Raw genomic sequence first — 26,813 nt, forward strand, 5'->3', positions numbered from 1 at the left:
TTGTATTGGATTGAATACAGGAGTTTGTATTGAATCCAATACAAAATGAATGAATGAGTTTCTATTTGAATTTCCCGCACACGTGCCGACGTCATCACGCACGCAGAAGCCTTCCGTTTTTTTTTTCTCTGCCTTACGGCTTCTCGTTTCACAGTTCATCCGGCGCTGGACGAAGACGGACGTGGACGATCAGCAGGACCAGGTAAGATGCCGGGCGGCGGAACACAAGATACCGGCCGGCATCTTACCGGTCCCGCTGGCACCCGACGCTGGAGAGGGAGATCGACGGACGACGATGGATGGAGGACGACGCTGGAATAGGAAAACGACGCTGGAATAGGAAAACGACGCTGGATTTGCACAGCGGGACCAGGGAGGTAAGGATGTGACAAAAATACGGGCTTAACCATCCTAGCCTTTTTTTTTTGCCCGTACGAAGGTCGGGCTTAACAGCTAGGTGGTTAATAATATTATTATTATTAATAATAATAATAATAATAATAATAAAGACTGGTCACTGCTTTTCTTTTTCCCTGTGAAGAATAAAGAAGAACTATACTCATTGGTAGGTAGTGAGCTTCTGCCATAATCAGCTGGTATGGACAACATGCTTGCCAATTTTGGCATAGACGTACCTGTGTGCACCTACCTGTAAGATATGACAGGTCCGGGATCTGGAAAGAGGAAGCCTCCATCTTCATTGCCAATTCCATGGCACATGTTTATTAAAGAGAAACTAAACTCAAAAGTGCAAAAAAAAAATACACTTACCTTTAACCCAGCAGGGCAGTCCGATCGCTCCGGGGGTGTCTTGCATCGGATCCCGCGTTGTCACGGAGACGGCTCTCTGGACGCTGCCGTCTTCTCTTCTTTTTCCTTTTCTTCATTCTGTGTCACCCGACCCAGGCACAGGATCGGGTGACGTAGGATTATAAAAACAATTTTCCAAGAGATCACCAAATTTTTCCTTTTTGCGCAAAAAGGCTCCTTCTGCGCATGCCTGAGATGCTCGAGCATGCGCAGAAGCAGCACCCAAGAGCCTCCCTGAATGCATGACGTAGGTATCCCGGGAGGTTTTGTGCTCTCTATTTATTCTTGACCTCCTAGGCAATTGAGAATTAGGGGGCATTGCTGCACTTTTTTTTTTTTTTTTAAAAAAAGGTGTGTTACACCTAAAAAAAACAAAAAAAAAATGAATTTTTACATTACATAAAAGGGTTGTCTACCCTTTATATAAAGTGAAAATTCTGAGTTTATGTAGTAATAATAATAAAAATAAAGTAAAAATTCTGAGATATGTAATAATAATAATATTAATAATAATATTATTATATGTCAATGAGCTTTAATGAATCCCCAGATAGAGAGAACATAGTCCCCATCCTATTCATTAATATTGAAAAATGTTGTGGTTATGCGCAAAAGAAATTAGTGGTTGGCCTTTATGAAGTACATGCCAACCATAACATGGCTCCCATCCTTACGTCCCAGCCTATCTTCCCGCCTCTTTACAGCCGGCGTAGATATTACGTGTTAACGTCATTTCCTGTCAGGAGACGGTAACAGAGAGTGAGTAGCGTGTGTGAACAGAGAGGTGAGTGATCTTCTCGCTATGTAAAGGAAAGGGGAAGTAACGTGAGCTGGGGGGCTATTCTCTTCCTACGTCCCGGCAGTCCGGGGGTCTTTAGATCGCGCGCGCTGTAGACGCCGCGTGCTGTGTGAGGGCGGGAAGGGGTCACGCGCGGATCACCTCGCGCCTTTTCTCTGAGGAGAATTTCCCGGCCTCGGTGCGTTTCTATCGCGGGCTGGCGGTCTGTTATCCGTCCTCCTGCCGGTGTCCTGAGGGGGGCAGATAGGCTGTGGTGCTGTGTTCTTCAGTGAGGGTAAAATGGCGCTGAGTCCGATAAAGAAAAAAAAAATCTCTGAGATGTGACGCGCTCAGTCCCTGGCTGCTGTTCACACAATGCCGGCCTAGGTGTGTGTAGGCCCTGTGGGGGTATCGGATGTGATTCAGGCTGATTTCTAGGTAACATCTGTTACTGCAGACTCCCTGGGGTGGTGCTGGTTACAGGGCACAATGCATTGCTGTAATCACAAACCCCGGAACGAGCATGCTTCAATAGAGCCTTTCATTGCTGTGCAGGAACCACAATGCACACAGATTCCCTGTAAAGTATATAAGATCTAAGTATATCTGGTCCATAAATATAAAAAACCCTTCTGCAATACACCTTTCTACATCTGCTATAAGTACAGAAAAATGCACAATAATTTGTCAGAATTCCAGTATTACCCCCTTGTAGTAGGATTGTGATTTGAATTTATTGTGCATCATTGCAAAATGCAATAAAGTTGGTAAAAAAAAAGTGCTGTGACAACACGGTGTGCAGTGCGCAAAAATTCGGCCCAGTGTTGTCAGCTAACTGCTCGCCACGTGCGTACATTCATTCATTATCAGTAAAGCGACAATTCCTTAGGACAAAGAGGTGTTAAAGGGAGAAAAAATTGTCAATGCACATACATGAGATTGTTTTACCGCCTTCCTTTAGAGTAAAATCACTTTGCACAGAAGGCGCTCCTGGGATATGTGACGTTACTGCTGCAAGGTGGGGGGTGATCTACTTTATCAATCTGAAAAAAAAAAATGATTGGCAGGCATTCTCCAGAATCCCCCCTATTATTGTCTGTGAGGGCCAGATACTTGTCACTTGTGAAAAGGTAACGGGGGTCAATCTGGTAGGGGACAAGGGGACACTTACCAATTATTCCACCCCTTGGTTTAATGCAGGAACACAAAAGCTGCGTACACACGTGCAATAATTGTCGCTGGGAACAAACAATCCGCAATAGATTGTTCTATAATTGGTAACAAGAAATGCGCACGATGCTGACGCATGAGGAATTTTGTTTGAAAACGAACGACCGTCCCGGGAGCTCTGATTGGGCTACGATCGTTCATAATCTATTGTGTGTATAGTTGTTCAGTGACCGTGGATTGTTCTGTGGTACACTTGTAAACGTCCCTTCCTGCATCGTTCATACGATCGTATCTAGCGTGTGTATATTATTGGTGGATTATATTTGAACGATCGTATAGTTACAGCATGTACGGAATTGTGCACAATACGATCGTTCTAAATAATCAGGAATAATCGTTGATCATTCATTTTCTGCGATAATTATTGCACGTGTGTACCTAGCTAAAGTTTGTTACTTGGCTCCTGGGATGCTCACTGGACCTTAGGCTCATGCCTAGAAGGCCTTGTAGATGTCTACATCTGCCAAGAGTCTGCCCACACACTGTAGGGTTCTTGAGAGATGTAGTTCTGGGTGGCGTACTCCTGCAAGAATTCTACTTGCCCCATGATCATATCGCAGGGCTAGTAAAAGCCATTCTTTGCTACAGGAATAAGATAAAATGCTGTAAGGTGGGAGATGCAGCTTGGGGTACATTTTAGGTAATACCTGAGAATTATAGTGTCAATTCATTTTTTTTAAATAAAATACCCGTTTACAATTGTGCTGTGAAGGTTCAGGTATTTCCTGTTATGTAGCTGACCTTTAATTATACACCTGGATTGTCGCACCTTACCAACAGAAACTGCCAGGGGCCATGCCAATGCGTAGGCTTTACTGTTCCTACCATCAGAAATCCCCCCAGATATGCATTTCAATATGCTTTCTATACCCAGTTAGGATTCACATCTATTTTATAGACCAGCGGCCACCAAGTCTTGGTGGTCCGTGGCTTACGCCGGTGCGCCCCCGATCGGGGTCAGGAGACGCGGACCACATCTCCCATGAGGGTGTAGGGGCCTACACAGTAAATGACTGCAGCTGACAAATATTCCAAGTTTACGTGAAATATGTAGCGATGCCTCTCCCCCAGGTGCGGCCCGATACCTTGAAGCAAATTGCTTTTTTTAAACGTTAAGGTTTACTGACATACCGGCCAGAAAATATGTAATATCAGTCCTGTGATCCAACTTTATTATTTATTATTACTGCTTCCTAAGCACGGTCCTTGTTAAACAGAGATACAGTTGATAAAAAAAAAAAAAAAACACCTTCAATCCAGCAGGGCAGTCCTATCCACCCGGAGGTGTCTTCTATCTGGTCCCGCGTCGTCCCGGAGCCAATGCTCTGTGCGCCGCCATCTTCTCCTTTTCTTCCAGGTCGAAGGTCTTATGTGACCCGACCCAGATGCGAGGATGAAAAAAAAATATGCCCATCTCACTGCGCATGCGTGACAAAAAAACTGAATTTTTACCTTACATAAAAGGGTTCTCTAAATTCTTGGTTTAGGTACTCTTTAATAAAAGGTTCTGTTCGCTTAGGGCATGATTAAACCTGATGCTTGTTTGCCCGATTTTGTGCGACTCCTCATGACTGGCACCTTGCCAAACACTCCCAGCAGCAGAAATTACTGGCACCGCAACCGCACTGTTAATTAGCCCTAAAACTTACAATCTTTTGGGATATAAAGTTCTAAAAATGTTTTTGAATGATCTGTGACCCAAGAAGGAAGTATAAACACTGCTATTGTTTTATTATTCCTTCATAGCTTTTTTTTTTTTTTTGCAAACTAGATCACTAGCTCTGCATGCAGTTGCAGAAGCAAGGGGAACAAGTTTGCTATATAAAACAATGTAGGAAAATGTGTTGCACTGGATTCCATTTCCTTTCGCTTTCCTTTTTCTACATAACATGCCATTTGCAGTCAAGAAGCCAAGCAAACTTCAACTTTGGAATGTTTTTTATATTTGAACGTGAAACAGCAGCCATTCTTGTGAAACGCCTTCCCTTGTCAGGAAAATCACTCTGCTACTTTGTGGTTTAGAATTGTATTGATGTCTCAGGGTCAGCTCTGCTGCTGGTGACACAAGCTGTTTCCAGAAACAGGCTTCTCATGCTCTGGATTTGATCATAGAAAGTTGCACAAATTCTGTAGTTGTAAATAAACGAACTGCTTTACAGCCAGGAAAGTTGTTACTGGGAAGTTAGCCTACGTACACACATGCAATAATTGTCGTTGGAAAGGATCTTGCAGGATCCTTTCTAACGACTTCAGAATGCGTGAACGAGTGCTGTACATACTGCGCCATTCTGCTGTATGGAGAGGGAAGAATAATGGAGCGGCACCCCTCTGTGCTCTCTCCCCTTCACTTGAATTACCATCGTTCATCGTCCGTAGATCCGCCAGGGCGGTCGTTCGGAAGATGGATGACGAGCGCTGTTCATTCGCAAGATTCTCGTCTGATATCAGCCCTGAGCCAATTATCAGACAAGAACTATTGCACCTGTGTACCTAGCCTTAGATCTGTCACTCCTGGGTGTAATCCAAAATCTGATTATTGGGCTATAGGATCATAAAGATACTAAATGCATGCTTGGGAACTAGCTTCTAACAAGCATGCATCTGATGTCAGGACACAAATCAGCATTTGAATTTATTAACACATTTGGATTAATGTATCATCCAGACTATTAGCATTTTAGAAGGGAGCTTCAGCAGGGGCAGCTTACGTTTTTCTGCAAATGTCATCTTTACTCCTTTTACTGCCAGTTTGTTTTTGCACACTGAATATGTTATAGGCAGGAATGACATTCTTATGTTCCTTCTCAACATAAACTCTAGATATCAAGTGCTAGGATTGTGTGTTTAAAGTAGTAATTATTCTTTTTTTTATTTTGCAGCATGCCTAAATCAAAGGAGTTAGTTTCTTCAAGTTCGTCTGGAAGCGATTCAGACAGCGAGGTTGACCAAAAGGTGAGAAAGTTCTCCTTACAATAACATTTTTTTTTTTGTATGAAGATGGAATCCTCAGATGAATCTTATGTTTATCATTTTTACATTGCAGCTCCAATTAGTTGCATGTTGTGTCACATGTCTATCAGAGCATGTTGGAGCCTGTGTTCTTTAGATAACTGCATTGTCAAAGCAGGTTTGTAGATGCTAAGTCTGGATTCTTCTGTTCTGATTGATTCTTTCTGTTGAAACCTCTTTTCTTGTTCATAACCATTTGATGCTCAGAGCAATAGATATTAGACATTTGAGACATATTACAAAGACAACAAAATTGGACATACTAAGGGGGTGGGCATTGGAAAGTTGAAGCCCGACGGGGAGGGGGGTCGGAAGGTGACATAAGGGTTACTGGAATCTTATGGCAACAACTGGGAACACTTTTCACGTGTTGCCATGTTGCCATACTCACTTTTTGACCACCTGCCTACAGCTTTCCCCCCACCCAGTTGAAAATCAATTTCTGGGGAAAAACAATGATATGTAATTTATGCTCAATGGCCTCATACTTGGGTACATCATGCTAGTACCGGGTTAGACTCCCTCTTATGTTTGGGACTGCCTTTTTTTAATGGCTTAGATTCTACAAGGTGCTGGGAACATTTCTCAGGGGGTTTGGTCCATTTTGACATGATAGCAGCATGCATTTGCTTCATATTTCTTGACTGAACATCCACTATGCAAATCTCCCACTCTACCACATTCCCAAGGGTGCTCTATTGCAATGGTCCCAAAACTTTTGGAGCTCACGGACCAATAAATGCACAGACTCTGTACTGCGCAAGAAACTCCCCCCAAGAGTTATGTCATGATGCCAGAACCCGCCCCCTCCTTTGTCCAGAGACACAACCTGCCCACCACCTTGAGCCTGCGGTCTGTACGGGAGACATGGTCTGCGGCTCTGACTGGTGGGTCCCCCCAAGCGGGGTCCTTCTCCTGACCTCGCTGGGGGGTTGCACACGTCAAAGCTGCAGCCCACCTGTCAGATGGACGGGGGGTTGGGGACCCCTGCTCTATTGGATTGATCTGTGGACTGTGGAAGGGTTCTGTTCACTTAAGCTTTACAATCTTTTGCGGTATAAAGTGAGGTCTAAATGGTTTTTCAAGGAGCTATGACCCAGGAAGGAAGGATGAACAACACTGCTTTGTTTTAATTTTCCCTTGTAGCTTTTATTTGCAAACTAGATCACTAGCTCTGCATGCAGTTGCAGATGCAAGGGGAACACGTTTGCTACATTAACTGATGTAGAAAAATGAGTTGCATTGGATTTCAGTTTCTTTGCTTTCATTTTTCTCCAAAACATGTCATTTGCATGGTCATGAAGCCAAGAAAACTTAAGTGTTCAATATTGTTTCTGTAATTTGTTGTTTGTGAAACAGTGTGTACATACAGTTAAATACATAGTTCAAATACATGTTTTCTGTGTGACTTCTAATTTTATCCACCCATTCTTGTGACACGCCTTCTCCTAGATAGCACATTGTCACCCAGATAATTTCCACTCACTAGATTGTTTCAATTTTTCTGACCATTCTCTGAAAACACTACTCAGTTCAGCCTGCCTGGCATCAATGACCATGTCACATGTCGCAGAGTTGCTTGAATCACCTTCCTTCCCCATTCTGATGCTTGGCTTGAACTTCAGCAGGTCATCTTGGCAGTTTTAACATGCCTGTATTTAGTTGGTGCCATGTGATTGGCTAAATGGGTATTCTACTAAAGAGTAGTTGAAAAGGTTTACTGAATACAATTGTCGGTGAGTGTGTTTATATAGCGATATAGCTGTAGCAATACATCTATCTGTTTACCATTTCAGCCATTTTTAGATTTGGACTGCAGAAATAAAAAATGATGTGTTCTAGTTTACAGGTTTCATAGAAGTTAGTTTTTTTTTGTTTTGTTTTTTTGTTTGCTAAATGACATGACGTTATGTTGTATTGTGCCTTCAGATGTCAGCAATACTTGACAAAATCTTGAGTTTGTCTGAATTATTTAATTCTTTTCAGGCAAAGAGAAAAAAGCAACCTCCACCAGAGAAGGAGAAACCAACAAAGAAACAGAAGACAGGAGAAAGTTCTAAGGCACCTGCTAAACAGAGCAGAGATCATGATGACAACATGTTTCAGGTAAACTTTCTGTATATCTGTTGAAAACCTAACTCCAGGCACATTATTGTATAGCTCAACTGTACAGCAAAGGATTGTATTTCCATAGTGTCGTGATACTGATATATGTCTGAGCAGGCAAGTGATAACGAAAACTGCTTTCACCCTAAAAATACATGTATTAAATACTTCATTAGGCTTTGTGCGAGTCACAGGGCTGAATAGATTTACAATTCCCTGGCCGGGTGAAACTTGTGAATTATCTACAGCTGTGTTTTCATTGCCTGTCCCTGTTAATGAGCTTTTTGATGCATCCAAAAATGAAGAATGGATGTTACCTAGAACAATTTTATGAAAAATGGCACTTGTGTGCGTGTATTAAAATCCAGAGATGTGAATAGCCATAAATGCTGAGTGGTGATGTGTTGTTTCTGTTACTCAAAAATCCCTAAACTGTTTTAACAGATTGGTAAAATGCGGTACGTCACTGTTCGGGACTTCAAAGGAAAAGTACTCATTGACATTAGAGAATATTTCATGGATCAGCAGGGAGAGATGAAACCTGGAAGAAAAGGTAATCACCATAATAGAGCTGTATTCTTGCTAAAGAAACATGAACTAGAGAGTGACAAAAAAAAAAAAAGCTGTTCCTTAAAAGGTTGTTCTGATCACAGGCACTTAACAAAGAATCCTTTGCTTTTTTGCACTAAAATGGAATGGACCAAACACATTCTAGTTAGAGGCGACCAGTGTACATACGTGTTCTCAGTCTACCTTATAAAGTGAATATGGGCTCCTAAACTATTTCTGAAATAAAATTAATTTACAGCCCTGCATAAATTGTTGGTGCTATATAAATCCTGTTTAATAATAATAATAATAATAATAATAATAATAAGGTTCTAAATTTAATGTAATCCCCAACAATAAACTTATTGCTCTATTTTGATCTGATAAATATAAAACAGATATAACTAAAGTTCCAATTTATATAAAAGTTTCAATAATTCAGAGCTTTCCCCTTGATGTTTGCCTGTGTTATTCTGCTCACCTGTTCGTATCTTGTACTACATTCAAGTGTTTCCTTCATTTTTGGCAAAGAAGTGAGTGACAATCTACCCATTGGGGTCTCTATAGACACAACAAGCATTATTTTAAATAAAGGGGGATGTACTATGATGTGCCTCTTGGTCTTTTTTGCTGCCGCAATGTCTTTATTTTTGGCCAATGCACTGTATTCACATCTGTGTGCTATGGTTCACTGAAGGACTGGTGTGTTGCTTTACACTGCATGCATGCTAGGATGCTGTTCTTAATTACACCACAAGAAACATCCGTTTTCTCCCCAGAAATTTTGTGTGGGGGAAAAGCTGTGAAAAAAAGGGCTGTCAGCCCCTGCAATTGTAACCCAACTTTTCAGTAACCACCCAAAAACAGCCTGGAGGTTACTGAAAAGTGCCCAGTACTGCACCCGGCTAAAAGGATTTGGGGAGAACACTGCACATATACCATCCATTGAAGTGCACGTGTACAACACACACAAGTGTACATGAAGTCTCTAGGTTTGCTTTTTTTTATATTCATGAGGTAAATATTTGCTTGTTTTGTTGTAGGTATCTCATTAAATCCGGAGCAGTGGAACCAGCTGAAGGACCAGATGTCTGACATTGATGATGCAATAAGAAAACTGTAACCTCCATCCATTGGCAACACAACCTAATTTAGTTTTAAGCACTCTTTTACATTTGCTGTTTTTTTTTTGTTTTCTACTTTTTGTTTTATGAGCTCTTGTACATTTGGATTGCAAAACAATTTGTAAGACGAACCATTTTTATGTGCATTAAAATTGTTCTGATTTGATTTGAGATGCAGTTTGAGCCTCAATTTCCCAGTGGCAGGAAAATTCTGTAGCCATGCTGTGGCTTATTCCAAAGTTAACATCCTTGTTTTTCAGTGTTACTGATCTACTAAGTCTATTGGAGAAAGTTACCCCTTTAGATTGTAAACTCACTGACAGCTAAGTCATATTGTTAAATGAAATTACCAGAATCTGTTTTAAATTTAACATTTTTCTACCTTTATTTTTTCCTAGAAAAATGTGGAATAATGGGCACTTTACATTTAGGTTTTCATTTAATGTATCTCTAAAATGTAAAAAAAATAAGCATATTTAGTAGTTTAAAGGGGATTTCCAGGAAAAAAAATTCTAGTTTTGGATGGATTTGGATAATAATGGTTCAGCCTCTAGGTTTATATAGTTGTAATCAGTGAAAATTTGATACAGGTTTAAACTATTTTACTGTCCAAAGCTTTAAATAGGAACTTTTGCTGTATGGTTGACTTAACATTTTAGGGCTATGAGAACAGTAAACACTGAACTTGCTTTGTTTTTGTGCAGTAAATTTTGGAATGAATCCTCTACTATGTGTAGTACCAATGCAGAACATAGAGTTTAGGTGACACTAATATGGAGAAGCTGGATAAAGGAAAGTGGCTACAAAGGATATGATAATTCCTGCATGACTTTTCCCCTTTTTTCCTGTGCAGTGCTTCCTTACTTCCCACCATCTTCTTAAAGAGCACCGGTGCCAGCTCAATAACCTCACTTCTAACTCTGTCTTAGATGGTGGAGGAGCCCAAACAATAGGGCTCATTTATGAAAATGGGAGAAGAAAGAAACCAAAGTGTTGCCAAGTTTCTTACCCAAGTATTGGTTAGTGTAGACAAATGCCCCATGTCACTTTTTCCCTTTTTTTAACCATTTTCATAGGCGAGTCAAACGTCTCCTGCTTCCTACCTTTTACTCTCAGTACTGCAACCCCACAGATACTTTAAAGCAATCAACAAAAATTGCTGTTCATTTATAGTGTGAAATGTTTTTTTTGGAATGATTGCTATGTATTGCAAATTTTTGTTGTTCTTTGCACCTTTCTGTTGTAGGGCCTTAATTGTTTTTTTCCAGCAATATGTGAACAGTTGTCTTCTGTGTTCATGGTATGTGAAATTGTGGGTTCTGTATGGTACTTAAAGCTGTTGTGGAACTATAAGTTCTAGTATACCCTGCCAAGCAGCAGTGGGTGGCACTCTGGGACTTGCTGTTTACTCACCAGCTTGAGGCCTGCAGTGTTCCCAGAGTTACATAAAATATTCACTGCAAATAATGAATTTGTCATATTGTGTTTTTTTTTTTTTTTTTTTATGCGGTTCTTTCTAATCTGTTACCATGCACATACTAAAAGTGTCTTTTGACTCGTTTTGTACCTTTTTTTTTTTTTTTTGTATAAAAGCTGCATTTGTTGTAAGCCGTGTGCTTAGGTTTAAATGGAATCTTCTATTTTGCTGTTTGGGTAAACAAACTGGTTGGCTGCCGCCATAGCTCTAGAACCTAGATTGACTTCTTTTGATGTACCCTCAGTAAATATACATTCCAAAGCAACATGAGCACAGCAGAATTTTTATTTGTCCTGGATTGTTCTTTTTTTTTTTTTTTTGTGTAATTGAATGTTTTGTAATTTACAGGTACTGTGTGACGTGTGGTAACCTGAAAATGACTGTTACAGAATGTGATAATGGTGGCCAGATTACTTAATATAGGGTGCTTCATGTGCTGCTCCTAAAATCACAAACAGGCTTAACGTAATGTTTTTTTTTAGTTTATATAACTCTACCTGGGAAAGACTGTGGATGTGTGAAAATAAATGAATACAGACCAGAACTGAGGGAGATCACTATTTTTACAGTCACTTTCCTCAGAGAATTGGAGGCTTGTTATCAAACCGCTGGATTTAATCATTATACCTACCTTTTGTGCACATTTCAATATCCAGGGACACAACCCGCGCACTGCCTTGAACCTGTGATGCATACAGGAGACATGGTCCGTGGCTCTGGCGGGTGCAACCACCCCAGCAGGGTCCTTCTCCTGACCCTGTTTGTGCTGCATCAGAGATGAAGGCAGTTCAGAGGAAAAAAAATATATTTATACATAAAATTGTCATAACAGATTCAAACACTCATGTAAATTTATAAGGTTTTTACCCTTTCCTAATGATTGACATTTGTATGCAGAAATAATTATTTGCTTAAAAATTCAGTACAGTGCTCAAAATGAAGATATTAACTAATTCTGAAACGATTAACCTTTGTGGAGTACACAGGTACAAGGGAAAAAGGATAACCTCACAGTTATCAGGATGGTTTAGCGCTGGAATCTATAGTATTGTGCTAAATTGGGTTTGAAGTGAGATATAGAAGGAATGGGTGCATTTTATAGGTAAGTAAGATATTTTTCTACCGGTATCCGGCACACAATAAGAGATCAGATATTTTTGTCAAATTGATCTAAGCACTTTCCAACTCTAAATATATACTTAAAGCAGAATTAAATCTGCTACACTAGCCTGCCTCTGTTCCATCAAAGGGCATGTTGTTCTCTTCTTTGTGATCTTTGACCATCATAATTGTCCAGGCCTGTATAATGTATCTCCCATACAGGTTCCTTCAGTCCTGACAAATGTAGGGAAAGCCGAGATTGCTGGGTATTCTGGCAATCAAAGCTGAGCTTTGGGTAAGAATGATTATTGCAGTGGAGACATTGCCTGTCCCTTTGTGGAATAATGACCTGCCTCTTCAAGCAATTTTTTTGTTACTCGCCTCCCTGTTACCTCGCAGGGTGCTGCATTTTCTCTTCCTGTAAAGGATAGTCAGCTTCCTTGATTGGCTGGGCTAGGATGATGTAACTCCTGCGTGTTTGTTCATTCATTCCCAGCATGTGCAGGCAGGGATTGCTGAGTATTATGGCAACCAAAGCCGGCCCAACACCGCCCTTTCGCACACACACTGCACTTTTTTTCTCTGTTGTATGGGGCGATCAGACAGATAAAATGGATTATTGCAGAAGAAGCAGCCTTCCCTTTTCTGCATAAATTACCTGCCTGATTGAATATTTTAAAAAAGTCGACGTTTAGTTACTTTAAATGTCACTGTAGTGCAAATACAAAAGCAAGTAAAAATTTCATCTGGGAAAATATAATGGATTCTAATACTATTTGGTATGTGGTTTAATTAATACTTCACACTAAAAGAGCTGGTAAGTTTGTGCATATTGGTGAGCATGGTTCCCAACTACACAGGGCATCTGTTTTTCATTTAGGACACCGCTCCCCCCCCTCTATGTTGTATAGCACCAATGTTTGCAGTGGTCGCCAACCTTTTGGACGTCATGGACCATTAATTTCACGGACGCCTGACCTTGCATGTGTGTCACTGAAAGGTGAAGAAACTTCCCCCAGGGTGACATCATGATGCCAGAACCCGCCCCTGATGGCAGAGTGGGTGGGTTGTATCCAGAAACACAACCCGCCCTTTGCCCTAAGCCTGCGATCTGTACGAGAGAGAAATGGTCCTCAGCCCTGGCTGGTGCACCGTGCATGCACAGTGCTTTAAAGGGAGCTCATAAATAATGGTCCACAAGGTCTTAGTTCAAAACCATCTTTTGGAGTTGGGGGGGGGAGTCAATAATTAACCTACCATTATGTTTTTGGGATGTTACAGGAAGCCAAATCCTGAGTACATTTAGGCTTTGCTTAATTTCTGCATCATGCACCAGCTTAAAGATTTATCCATGCCAATCAAATAGAGACCCTCTGGGGCATTATATATTAATAAACAGGATTTATTTAATGCCAACATATTACGCAGCGCTACACTTTAAATAGTGGTTGAAAATGAGAGACAGAAGAAGGAGAGGATTCTGCCACGAATAGCTTACAATCTAAGAGGTAGGAGAAGTAACACACAATAGAAGGGGAGAATATATCAGTACATGTGACTCTGCCAAATAGCACTACACGGGAGCTCACTGATTTCTTGAATAATGTCTGGGAGGAGATCCTCCAGGGCGCCATCTGCCATTTCATCAGAAGCATGCCCAAGCTTTGCCAGGAGTGCCTGCAGACAAATGGCATACACACTACTGAGCCACATTGTGATAAAATTTGTGCAAGTTATATATCCATAATGGTTTACACAAACCGTTCTTACATCATTTTGTTCTCAATGAATTACACAATATATATCAATAAAGATTTTCAACTTGAATATGACAAGTCGGTTCGTGATGATCTCAAAGTAATTTCATTGTTTGAGCAGCATATATATATTAATATATATATATATATATATATATATATATATATATATATATATATATTAAAATCTTCAGACCTACAAGACACTGTGTGGGGTTCTTTACCTTTTCAAAAAATACTGTGAAATCACTGAAAACTGCAGGTGAAGACCACGGTGGAGCCTATAGTCAAACGTAAGCCATTTTGTAATGGTGGCACGATTTACTTTTTTTCCATGATGTATTTATAGGTTTGGGGGGTAAAAATATTCTTTAAAGTTTATTTTTGTGCTCCTTTTGAACTGCGGACACATTTGGTAACAATGTGCAGAATGTCTTTGAAGCTTTACCAGTAGAGTCTAAATGTGTGTTTAGCCTGAGCAGCTCACGTTGTTTAGTCTGCAATTCAATGTTAATATTTAATACATCTGTTTCACGTTTGTATGCATGATGAAAATAGCAGTCCTTTGAAGAGGTCTGTTTTCAGGTATGATGCTCAGGTGTGGGATTGGACTGATTGGAGGAATTTAAAGGGAAAACAGGGATGCATGCTGTTAAAGTGTACTGATTTTGGAAAAAATTAACAGATGTCACTGATACCCCTAAAAGCTGAAAGAGTTCTTGTGAACTTGATGATGGTAAGGAGGAAAGGTCAAGATAGCTTGAGGTATTAGGGGGTTCTAAAATCAGAAGGAATAATAAAATTAAATGTTTCCTCAGCTGGTTTACCGTTCCCCTGGCACCAGGATGTGGCAAATAGTCGACCAAGCAGACAGGTTACTGGGAAGGGCTTAGCACAACCTAGATGTAGTGGTCCATGATTTGGGAATAACGACAGAATACATAGAATAAGAACAATTTAGTATACTCGGCTCCCAGTTTATATTTGCAGGATTGTTGCTTGTGCCAACATAGGAAAGACAGTGGGAGGTTACAGAGATAATGCATGGCATGGGACCTGGTATACGGGGGAAGAATTTGTCTGCCTGGAACATTGGCGTACAGCCTAAGTATGTTACAAATGGTTTGCATCCAAAGGACAGGGCTAGAGGAGAGTTTTGTAGGAATAAAGCAGCCAAAAACTTAAAACCACCTACACACAATACGTGAATGCAATTGGGTATCTTTTACAATGGCATTTGTCAAGTAGTGGTGTATTAGGCAGCAAGTGAACAGACAGGTTTAAATGAGATGTGTTGGAAGCAGAAAATAGGCAAATTACTTTGACAAATATGGTGGCTTGATGTCTGGCATCTGTAAATTAGTTTGGATAGGAATTATGGGTGTGCAGTGGTTAGTACCCACAGTTGAATATATGCATTGGGCCTGATTTACTAAAGCTCTCCAAGGCTAGGGAGAATATACACTTTGATCAGTGAAGCTGGGTGATCCAGCAAACCTGGAATGGATTGGGTCCAGGATTTGGGAAATTTGCTAGCAAATATCAAAAGACTTTGAAAAAATCCATTCCAGGTTTGCTGGATCCCCCAGCTTCACTGATGAAAGTATATCCTCTCCAGCCTTGGAGAACTTTTATAAATCAGGCCATTAATGCTCAGGAGGTGAGGGGGAATTCTATCCTCTCTTGCCTTATCCCACAAAAAGCTACTGTAGCACAAATTTGCTAAATACCTAGAGTGGAGTCCAGGCTTGGATGGGTCAGAGCGGCTTTGGCGGCACAAGACTTACACAGTATTCAGCGGGTGGCTTTTAATGTTTGTATATACTGTATAGTAGTACGCTAACTTGTTCCCAGATTGTCAAATCTTTCTGTAATGTATTTACTGACAGCTTGTATTCTTTTTATTTTGGCAGGTTAAGAGAAACTCACACCAAGATGTGTTCTGATCTTCATTGCTACATGTCTGGCGCTAATATACAGCACTTACGAGAACATCTTCATGTAGTTGCTGACAAGCCCTTCAAACATTTACAGCCACAAATATCTCTTTACGGGCAGCATTTCAGATGTGAGTTCCCCTAAAAAGAGGCGCATTTGAAAAGCGTCACCTTGTCATCACTTGTGTTTTCTGACCCCTGGAACGTCTGTGATATTACAGGTTGTATGTGTGTCTGGGTATCACCTTGCAGTCATATAATGCTTTGCTTTGGTGTTTGCTGGGAAATGGAAGTTCTTGAACGGTTTGTAGTTTAAATATGTTATTTTTTCTCACTCATCCATGCTCTCAGTGTCACTATCCGCATTCAAACAACTTTTCTGTCTATAAATTTATTTGCTTCATACTTCATTTACATCTATCTTTAGCCAACGGTATCATCATAAAACACTTTCACAATCATTGCTAGGTTGTTACAAGTGAGTATAAATGAGCATTTAAATTAGATAAATAAATGGCTGCTGTATGTCTTGAAGCAATTAACGAGGATACATATATTTACCGGCCCCTTTATTGGGTACAGCTGCTTGTTAGTAAATAGCTAATGACCCACTTACAGCAATTCAATGCATGTAGACATTGTCAAGTGGACCTGCTAAAGTTAAAACTAAGTATCAAAATGGGGAAAAGAATGGGGATTTAAGTGGCTTTGAACATGACATGGTTGTTGGTGCCAAACAGGCTGTTCTGAGTATTTCAGAAGCTGCTGATCGGCTGGAATTTTCATGCACAGCCATATTATTATTATTATTATTATTATTATTATTATTAATAATATTATTAACTAGTATTCATATAGTGCCAACATATTACACAGCATTTACTAAGTCCATAGTCATTTCACTAACTGTCCCGCAGAAATTTCTTAAGCTACGTACACACTTCCAATTATTATCGTTGGAAAACGAACGACGAACGATCCTGCACGATATCTACGAACGATCGTATAGCACCGATCCTGCACATAGAGATAACGACACGATCGTTCGTAGATATTGTACACACAATAGATACGATCGTTTGAGCGATAGAGGAACTATGTGCACGACAGGAAAGTGAACGAACGTTCGTTCATTACGTATGCTCAGATCATGGACGATCAACGAACGACCGTACACACGAATGATGTTCAACGATCGTCGTGCAATCCGATCCGCCGGTCCGGTCGTTCGTTTCCAACGACTTTCCTTGTTCGTCGGCGTCGTTGGTTACTTTTTTTACGAACGATTTTTGCCCAATCGATCGTTCGTCGTTCGTTTTGAACGATAAAAATTGGAAGTGTGTACGCACCTTAATGCTTACTATAGTCTTATGTCATTACCACAGTCAAAGGTCAATTACCTAACTGCATGTTTTGTGATGTGGAAGGAAACCCACACAAACACAGGGAAAACAAGCAAACTCCATGCAGATAGTATACTGGCTGAGATTTAAACCTGGGACCCAGCACTGAAAAGGCCAAATACTAACTTCTAAGCCACCTGGTTTGAAAAGGGGAAATTATCCCTGGTCAATCTGGACTAAAATGCTTTGCTGTAGAGAATGGCCAGTTTGAGCTGATAGAAAGGCAGTAGTAACTCAGTAAGCCACTTGGTACAACCAAGGTATGCAGAAGGGTATCACTGAATGCACTGCGCCATAAACCTTCTAGCAGATGTACAAGGAAACCACAGTGTTAGTCACTGCTGCCAGCTAAAAATAAGCACCTGAGAAGCACCTGGAAGATTGGAAAAACATTGAGCAGACTCATTAACCTGTCCCCTGAGACCACCAAACTCCTTGTACATGCTCTTATCATCTCTCGTCTGGACTACTGTAACCTCCTCCTCTCTGGTATTCCACTAACCCGACTCTCTCCTCTACAATCTATCATGAATGCTGCAGCCAGACTCATCCATCCTTCCCACCGCTCCTCTTCTGCTGCATCTCTTTGTAGTTCTCTTCATTGGGTTCCATTTCACCTTAGAATCAAATTCAAGCCCCTTTGTTTTGCCTTCAAATCCCTACACAGTTATTGTCCCACTTACATTTCTGACTTGGTAAAAAAATACTCCCCCTGCCGCTCTCCCCGCACCTCCAATGACCTACTAATGACTTCCTCATTCATAACCTCATCACACGCACGGCTCCAAGACTTTTCTAGAGTTGCCCCAACTCTCTGGAATGGTCTTCCTTCTCCTATTCAGCTTGCTCCTACTTTCTGTTCATTTAAAAAAGCTCTTAAAACCCATCTTTTCAAACTTGCCTATCCTTCTTGTTCTGTCTCCAAAAACCCTCACTACTTTCCACCACTACATATCTCCCATCCTATTGTGTGTGAAATTCCCCCAACTACTAGATTGTAAGCTCTTCTGGGCAGGGTCCTCTCCTCTGTATCACTGTCTGTATTAGTCTGTCATTTGCAATCCCTATTTAATGTACAACACTGCGTAATATGTTGGCGCTATAAAAATACTGTTTAATAATAATAATAATAATAATAATATTAATAATAATAATAATAATATTAATAATGAATTTAGATTTCTATTACATTCAGATGGTAGGGTCACAACTTTGTGGTATAATAGCCTGAGTGAACATTGTTTAATGCCACAATCTACCTTATAATAAATACCTACCTTAAATTGTATTGCTGCAGATCAAGATCATATTGTGGCACAAAGGAAGTTCCACACAATCATTTTAAAGAAAGTAGCTGGGAGGAGCACAAGAGTTCAGAATTCATCAAAGAACAGGATCAGGCAAGGTAACTCAGTGATCAGGTACAGAGCTGTCCAGCACTTCAGGTGGCTCAGTGCAATGGTCAACTGCTAGCCACCGCAGAATCCCCATGTTTGGTTTCTGACATACAATTTGCTCCAAAAGGGGATACAGAATTCCTTCCTGATTCAATGAGGCAATCGGATGTTCCCTGGATCAACAGTCTCTGTTATCTTTTATTCTGTATTCTCTGTTAGGTTTTATTGAGATTGTTCTCAGACTCGTCTTTCACATTAAGAAAAAAACAAAATAGTCTGAGTAGATCCTAACTTTTTTTATTTTGAAGGTTGCGCCTTCAGTGGCTAAAAAATAGGACCTGGACTAACTTTGGGAGCACACATCAAATTAGGAATGAAGAGAGCCACACTGCTATCACATATGCACATATCCATATTACCATATATATGTAAATCAGCCTTAAGTAGTATATTTATTAAAAATATGTATATTAAGCCGTTCAATAGGAGAGGAGATATGTAGTGGTGGAAAGTAGTGAGGGTTTTTGGAGACAGAACAAGAAGGATAGGCAAGTTTGAAAAGATGGGTTTTAAGAGCTTTTTTAAATGAGCAGAAAGTAGGAGCAAGCTGAATAGGAGAAGGAAGACCATTCCAGAGAGTTGGGGCAGCTCTAGAAAAGTCTTGGAACTGTGCGTGTGATGAGGTTATGAGTGAGGAAGTCATTAGTAGGTCATTGGAGGAGCAAAGAAAGCGGCTAGGGTATTTTTCTATCAGGTCAGAATGGTAAGTGGGACAAGAGCTGTGGAGGGATTTGAAGGCAAAGCACAGGAGCTTGAATTTGATTCTAAGGTGAAATAGAAGCCAGTGAAGAGAACTGCAAAGAGATGCAGCAGAAGAGGAGTGGTGGGAAGGATGGATGAGTCTGGCTGCAGCATTCATAATAGATTGTAGAGGAGAGAGTCGGGTTAGTGGAATACCAGAGAAGAGGAGGTTACAGTAGTCCAGACGAGAAATGATAAGAGCGTGTACAAGGAGTTTGGTGGTCTCTGGGGACAGGTAGGGGCGGATTGTGGAGATGTTGCGTAGGTGAAAGTGACAGGACCTGGAAATGTCCTAAATAGGGGGGGAGGGGGGGTAAATGGGTATTTACACAAATAGGGGGGGGGTATTTGTACACTGACTGCAGTACCGCTGAGAGTTTGAACAGTTTGAAAGAGTAAGGTCTGTTAACACTGTACCAGGTAATTAATACTCAGCGGCGGAGGACCTGTTGCAATATATCCCCCCAAGAAAGAAACAGTGTGTATTTTTTTTTCTAAATAAAAGTTACATTTATGTTGGGAAATACTTCATTTTTATTAGTACCTGTTATTCTCAATTAATTGGTGCTATGATCAATAAAGAAAAAAATCCCCCATGTGCTATACATAATCTGTAAAGTTCAACACTGTGTTACAATGTTTATTGGAATAATCCTATAGATCTAAAGGTTTGCTCCAATATTATAATTTAATAATAATTTAAACTCTAATAATGTTTAGGGTGATTTCTCTGTGCTTTGAAAGGTAAATGCCACAATGATTTGACGTGTGAACGCAGCCTTTGAGCATGTTCTCGCTTGGCCATTCTGTATTCCCCTCTTAGATTGTAAGCTCTTCTGGACGGAGTCCTCTTCTTCTCCTGTGTCACTGTCTGTGTCATTTGCAACCACTATTTAATGTACAGCTCTGCGTAATATGTTGGCGCTATAGAAATACTGTTTATTAATAAAAATATTAATAATAACTGGAATGAGTGTAATGTCCTCTTGCAACAAAGTGTATGGATATTTAGAACATAATTGAGGTGAGAAACATATAAATCCTATTTTTTTCCATTACAGGTACATTTGATTCATACAAACAAAAGGTAATTCAGATGATTTGTGAAAGGTCATTATAACGCATTATACAGAAGAGTGGTGGATGAATCTACAACATATGGCAAGGAATGCAGGTATTCTTGTTAATTATGTATAATTTAAAAAAAGTTGTATATTTCTTTTAATTACATTTTCTATACAGTTATATATATGTTATTATATATATTTGTATATGGGGTTGTATTTTACAGTGTCTCTGGAGGGGAGAGATTTTGGGTTCCTTTTGGCCCACCTCACAATAACCTTAAAACTCCTTCCAAAAACACATTTAAGTAAAGTAAAAGCCATCTCCAGCCAAACAGCTGAATGTACAGTTGGAATGCATACTGCATATTAAGAACAGTTTTACCCTATAAAAGATTTGTAAAGTAATGCACATTCTTCTAATCCATATTCCTCTACTCTTATCGGTATGTCAGTGTTATGCTCAGTTACAATTAGTATAGAAGTCTGGTGGACTTTTAATTTTAAATCTAAAAATGTCAATAAAGATAAAAAAGTTACATCGGAGGCTATCGATTTGCTGCCCGCACAGTTTATTAAACCTGAACTTTAGGCAAACATCTAAATACCTAGATGAAATGCAAATAAATATGTTGTTTTATAATACATAATACTCATATTTTTGTCTATCCAGTTCCCAGAATTTTACAACCTCAACACACAACACAGATAAATATGCAAATAAAGTTGCATATGACAAACGAATACAGACAGTGACAATGGAGGAGAGGACCATGCCCCGAAGAGCTTACAATCTAGTAGGTGGGGCAATTAACACAAAATAGGAGGGACACTGGATTGCAAAAGGCTAATTCCAAGTCTAATTCCAATTCCAAATTTAAATACTTACACTGCTTGTATCAAACAAATACATTTAATGATGTATTGATTTATTCAGGGTTACATTAATTTGTATATTTTTTATTTGCCTGCATTGTAGCTTCCATGGCAGTTCATTTTGCTAATGTGCTATGTTGACCATCTTGTTTTAATACTCTAGGTCAGCGGTCGCCAACCGGTGGTCCGCGGGAAAATTTTGGTGGTCCCAGTGCACCCCTGAGCGGGGTCAGGAGAAGGACCCCGCTGGGGGGACGCACCCGCCAGAGCTGCGGAACACATCCCCCGTACAAGTCCCAGGTGCAGGGAAGTGGGCGGGCTGTGTTCCTGGACATAACCCGCCCACTTTCCCATCACAGGCTCAGATGTGTGAGTGGGCAGGTTAATGGCATGATGATGTCACTATGGGGGAGGTTTCTCCCCCTTTGATTGACACCCGGCACCCCGCACATGCGAGGTCAGGAGCTGGTGATTTTAGTGGTCCGCGGAACCAAAAAGGTTGGCCACCACCGCTTTAGATCACTGAGCTATGTACAAGTTTAAAGAGCAGGGCTTCTGACTGCCTGCATTTGCTTGCTTGTTTTGGGTCAGTGGGCCTGGTTTATTAAAGCTTTCCAAGGAGACTTTCATCAATGAAGCTGGGTGATCCATCTAACCTGGAATGGATTTAGCCCAGGATTCAAAACATTTACATAGCAAACAGAAATCCATTCCAGGTTTCCTGGATCACCTAACTTCACTGATGAAAGTGTATCCTCTGAAGAGATTGAGTAAATCAGGCCCAGTGACTTAGAAAGTACTGACTCCAGGGGGTTGGGATAACAGCCAGTGCTCATGTTCATCAGTCATGACTCTCAGCATGCAGCTCCTGTGCAGGAAGATTTCTGATCACTCCATACTTATAGTGGGTGATCAATGCCCAGTAAAAGCTACTAAAGAGATATCACCCTGAATATCCGATTTCTGGATTTCACTGATACAATCATTTTAAAAATTTGGGACCCTTGCAGCTACAGGACCACAGAAGCAGCTGTATTCCCTGTAATCATAGATGCCTATTCAGTGTTGCAAAAAAGGTAAAGATCGCCTAATTCAGTTTTCAGTAGATTTTAGAGAGGTACAGCTCTAGAACAATTCTTATATCTCTTGGATATTTATTGAGCACCAGCCATGGTCACAGAATCGCTTTTGGATTCTTCAAAAGTCTGAGCTATGGCAGAGAGATGTCTCTATTGAAATATCTAAAACATATAGAAAGTCAAGGTTTGATTTATCCCTACAGGGTTAAATAACTATAACTAATTACTGTTATGGCCCTTTAAAAGCCAGTCTGCAGTTGTTTATTTCCAAACTGGAGTTGTCCAAGCTGAAAGGCAGAACTTTACCTGAAATGGCAGAACCCAAAGCTTGTCTTGTCATCTCAGTGTTTTGGTAAGTTTGGATACCTTTTTTAATCCACAATTTCATCCAGGAATATTACCAATATTGTTAACTGACCATAACTGAAGTTCTCAAATCAACTTAAGACATATGTTTTCTTGAGGCTCCAAATTGTAAAACTGTAACTCTGCATAACATATGGAGTGATGGAGTTTCCCCATTTTCTCTGATGCATAATGTGATAATCACACTTCAAAGCAGCGCTTGTGTTTGCTTTGAGGTTTTACTGGTTAATAAGTTAGGACCCACATGAACATCACTGCCGTTGTTCTGTTTTCACAGCTGTATCTCTATGAACATTTTATAAACATAAAGTGACAAACTGGTAACAGAGCATGGCGGCCAAACCACCAGCATATGAATCGTCTGATCAGCCAGCTAGAGAAATATTATTTTTCTCCAGTTACTTCAGATGACTACAAATCTGGGGACTTTAGAATAAAAAGAGATATTTCTGTTGTACCCTAAAAGTAACATTGACAACTGACAATCACAAGCAAGTATTCATGCTTTGTAGGGATGAGTGGATGTGATTTTTGGCTAAATCAACTTTGTGAAATTTTGCTTAATTTTATTTTATTTGAATGGGCTGCTTTACAGTATGTGCAAAGTCTTTAATGCAATGAAGTGCAAAGACAGTTTGGGTTAACTGTTAGTTGGTGAAAAGCTTGATCATCTGCTGAGTATGGAAATAGATTTAATTTCCAAATCTAACTCCTTCCCTCTGATGAAATTCCATCCAGATAATTAAAGACATTTTGGTAAGTACTGATGGGGACAACAACGGATAGAAGATGAATATTAAAGTAAATATTGCATTTCAGAAAATGTCCTTGTCCAATAATTTTTTATTTAAAATGCAACTGAGGGGAAAACCCCACACACACCACCTTTTCACACATACCTCTTACCTATTCAGCATTTGATTTTTCCTTTCCTTATGAAACATATGAGGATAAACTATCCTTAAAGTGGACCTAAACTAAAATTTTTACTTTGAATAAATGGGTAGACAATGCCCCTTTTTCCCACCCCTTCTGTCTAGATTGCCACATTTTCCTACACTGAGGCATGCGCAGTGAGAACGTCTCTCTTTTTTTGCCCTTTACAGCAGGCAACGTCGCCGGATCTCATGCCCAAGCAGTGCGAGATTGGGATAGACCAAGATGGAAGCACCTGGCACTTCCTTCATGCCGGGAAGAAGGAGAATTCCAGGATGGCGTGAGATAGAGGACTTCTCCAGTGGGGTTGAGGGATCTGCAGATTTAAAGGTGTGATTCCACTTTTATCTACCATTCTCATCCTTGGACACTGCCTCTCTAAGAGGTGAGGACCGCTATTCAAGCAATAAAGTGCTTGTAGACTTACAGTAATGTTGTGCCTCTTCTGAATGCAGAAAGAACTTTGCTGCTGGACAGCCAAAAGCAACTGTCCATGCTATGCAAGAAGTGATGTGTAGACCCGAAAAAGGACCCTTGCACTGTAAACAGGAGGAGAAGAGGTTCTGAGGCTTTATGTGACCACAGATTTTTTTTTTGTTTTTATGCCAGCAGATAGTCAAAAGAAAGTTGAAAATTGATGTGGGAGGAAGGAGTAGTATTTTCCTAAAATCAGCTTTAAAATACTTTAATAAGTTTAAAATTAATGCTGAACCCAACATAAAGCAAGTGCCCCGGTTCAGTACATGCTTATAACCAGAAAACAGCCAATTAAACCTAGATGGAAACAAGATATAGACATGAGCCAAGGTGTAAAAATATAAGTCAATGTGTCTTGCTCGGATACATGGGCCAACAAATGGATGAATACTTTACAACTAACTGAGAAAAACAATTCATGCCAGACAAAAGTGATCACTGCATAAAGCTCTTTGCAAATTGGGCATTTTGCCTCCATTTCCTTGGATGTCAGATGTTGAGACTGTAATACAAAAGCGGGGTAGACAGGCTGCACCCCAGCTGGCCCTTTAAGAAGCTCTACACAACCCATAAAAAATCCAATTTACCATTGATTCTGGCTTAATAGCTTACTACTGCTCAACCTATGTAACTGCTATTGTTGACAATAATGCTCACTTAAACAGATATGAAGGGCAAAACAAGACCCAAAACCATAAAGACCATAGAGAGGCATTTGTCTGGAACTTCAGCAAAGATGTAACCTGCAGACTTTACTCCCAGTCCTAGCACAAAAACAGCAGACATTGAATTTACTGACCGACACTCTCCTTGAACTGATTCTCCAGAACACAATCTATCCAGGACCAAAATTACCAAATCGTTCCAAGTTTGGCTCTCTCCGCAATTATGAAACAATAGGAGTTGAAACCTCAGCTGGCAATTCTGCACAACAGTCAGAATAACTACCACTCTTATTTCCTAACCTTTATACATCATGCCCAGCCACACACTAAATCCACACTAGAAGATGCCCAAACTTTCTACTCACCCTGGGTTTGTTTTTTCTACTCACCCACAGACTAAAATAATCGGGACACCATCACGACCCCATCCTTGTACCCAAACCCAGTGCAAACAACTCATTCTTTTGCATGAATGAAATCTGCAACACCTAAAGGCATCAAACCCTGCGACGATGACTGATGATAATAATCTATGAAGATTTACTCATTGACTTCTTGCTATGTCACCATTTGGGAAGGACTTTTCGTGTTTCTCTGACCTTCTCAGTTGAGTGCTCAGTTTGTTCTTTTTCCTTTTATTATTGCCTTCAATTGTCAATTTTATTTTATAATCCACCTAACTGTTTAAACACCAAGGTATTTTTTTTTTGGAAATTCCACTTACTACTTTCATATGGGGTTACCCACCTTTCACATTATCACATTGATATGCAAACTTTGATTCTGATTACACAAAATACATTTGCATTGTCTTCGGGTAGAGGATGGGCATACTCTGAGCTCATTTTTGGCTTTTGCCATCCCGTGATAACTTTACTGTTGCAGATGTGCCTTTTCAATTTCCTACCTTTATGTTATTATATTCTTATCCTTTACATCCCATTTTTCTGCAGTTCACATTGCTTAATGCCTTTGATGTTTATGTACCCCAGCTTAGGACACTAACCTTTTCTGTTTCTGTTTTTCTGTTACCAGCGCTACCTGGCTGGTAAAACTGATAAGCAAGGCCTTACTTTTGGCCGCTTAGTGTCAGTTCCTGTCCTCCACGTCCAGTTGCTGGGAAGTAGCAGAGTTCTAGAAAATCCAATCTTTGTAAAAGAATAAAAATAACAAAATAAATTACATTTTCTTGTCGATCATCTATTATCTCCTTTACTTTCTTCTGAAACCCCCTATTATTCTCAAATGGGCTTAGTTTCTTCTCACTTTTTAGTTACATTACACAGAATATTTTAATACTATGTAAGCTCCATTACACAATTACAAATTGTAAAAGTTACTGCATTGTAAATTCCCTTCCATAATTTGCTTTGCATTCCTGCTGATGCATTGCACACAAATGTTACATTAAATGTACATGCTAAATAAAATAGCTTTTAATGTTTTTTTTCTTCTTGCTCCTGTATCGTATGTTTATGTCTATCATTCATTCTGTGTATGGTAAAACTCTAAACACCTTTCTATGAAACATGCTACACAAAAAACACCAGCAAAGTGTGACGGAAGTATTTATTTGCAGATTATAAAGCTTCTTAACATTCAAGGCTTCAGCGCCTCATTTTTAATAGCTGTAAATAATACAGCTTGGATCCACTTACCCTTGCTTTAATAAACTTATCCAGGCATTCTCTTTTTAATTTTTTATACAAAAAAGATATCCATGTATCAGTAGTGTTTCTTGTAGTTGCAGTGAATGCCTCTAGATGGCACCATTGTTCTGAGAAATTATCATGAAGCTCCCTATAAATAAATTGGAGCTTTTTTTAACCCCTTATTGATCGGAACGAAAAGTGAATTTTGAAAAGTTTGGG

General features: G+C 39.9%; 1 protein-coding gene, 1 long non-coding RNA gene and 2 other non-coding genes across 4 annotated transcripts; all 4 read left to right on the forward strand.

Moving 5' to 3' along the window:
- The first annotated feature begins 1,510 nt into the window (after positions 1-1,510).
- Positions 1,511-9,777, forward strand: SUB1 (SUB1 regulator of transcription). Its single transcript, XM_072416564.1, has 5 exons — positions 1,511-1,594; positions 5,698-5,770; positions 7,814-7,933; positions 8,378-8,486; positions 9,526-9,777. The coding sequence occupies exons 2-5, from the start codon at positions 5,699-5,701 to the stop codon at positions 9,603-9,605; spliced, it is 381 nt and encodes a 126-aa protein (XP_072272665.1). The 5' UTR covers positions 1,511-1,594; position 5,698; the 3' UTR covers positions 9,606-9,777.
- On the forward strand, positions 4,579-4,711 carry LOC140334387 (small nucleolar RNA SNORA66). The gene has a single exon (XR_011921515.1). It is a non-coding gene; the product is annotated as a small nucleolar RNA SNORA66 (small nucleolar RNA).
- Positions 6,981-7,112, forward strand: LOC140334441 (small nucleolar RNA SNORA66). The gene has a single exon (XR_011921559.1). It is a non-coding gene; the product is annotated as a small nucleolar RNA SNORA66 (small nucleolar RNA).
- A 5,910-nt stretch (positions 9,778-15,687) lies between the features above and the next one.
- On the forward strand, positions 15,688-26,386 carry LOC140332609 (uncharacterized). The gene is made up of 3 exons (XR_011921195.1): positions 15,688-16,009; positions 20,541-20,653; positions 23,971-26,386. It is a non-coding gene; the product is annotated as an uncharacterized lncRNA (long non-coding RNA).
- Positions 26,387-26,813: the final 427 nt, after the last annotated feature.

Source organism: Pyxicephalus adspersus, chromosome 6, assembly GCF_032062135.1.
Source record: "Pyxicephalus adspersus chromosome 6, UCB_Pads_2.0, whole genome shotgun sequence".
NCBI classification, from domain to species: domain Eukaryota; kingdom Metazoa; phylum Chordata; class Amphibia; order Anura; family Pyxicephalidae; genus Pyxicephalus; species Pyxicephalus adspersus.

Bases quoted from the DNA above. Each gene is read 5' to 3' on its own strand.
- SUB1 (XM_072416564.1), top strand. From the start codon at position 5,699: ATGCCTAAATCAAAGGAGTTAGTTTCTTCAAGTTCGTCTGGAAGCGAT. The intron at 7,934-8,377 runs GTAAACTTTCTG...CTGTTTTAACAG, and splicing joins ATGATGACAACATGTTTCAG to ATTGGTAAAATGCGGTACGT. The intron at 8,487-9,525 runs GTAATCACCATA...GTTTTGTTGTAG, and splicing joins GATGAAACCTGGAAGAAAAG to GTATCTCATTAAATCCGGAG.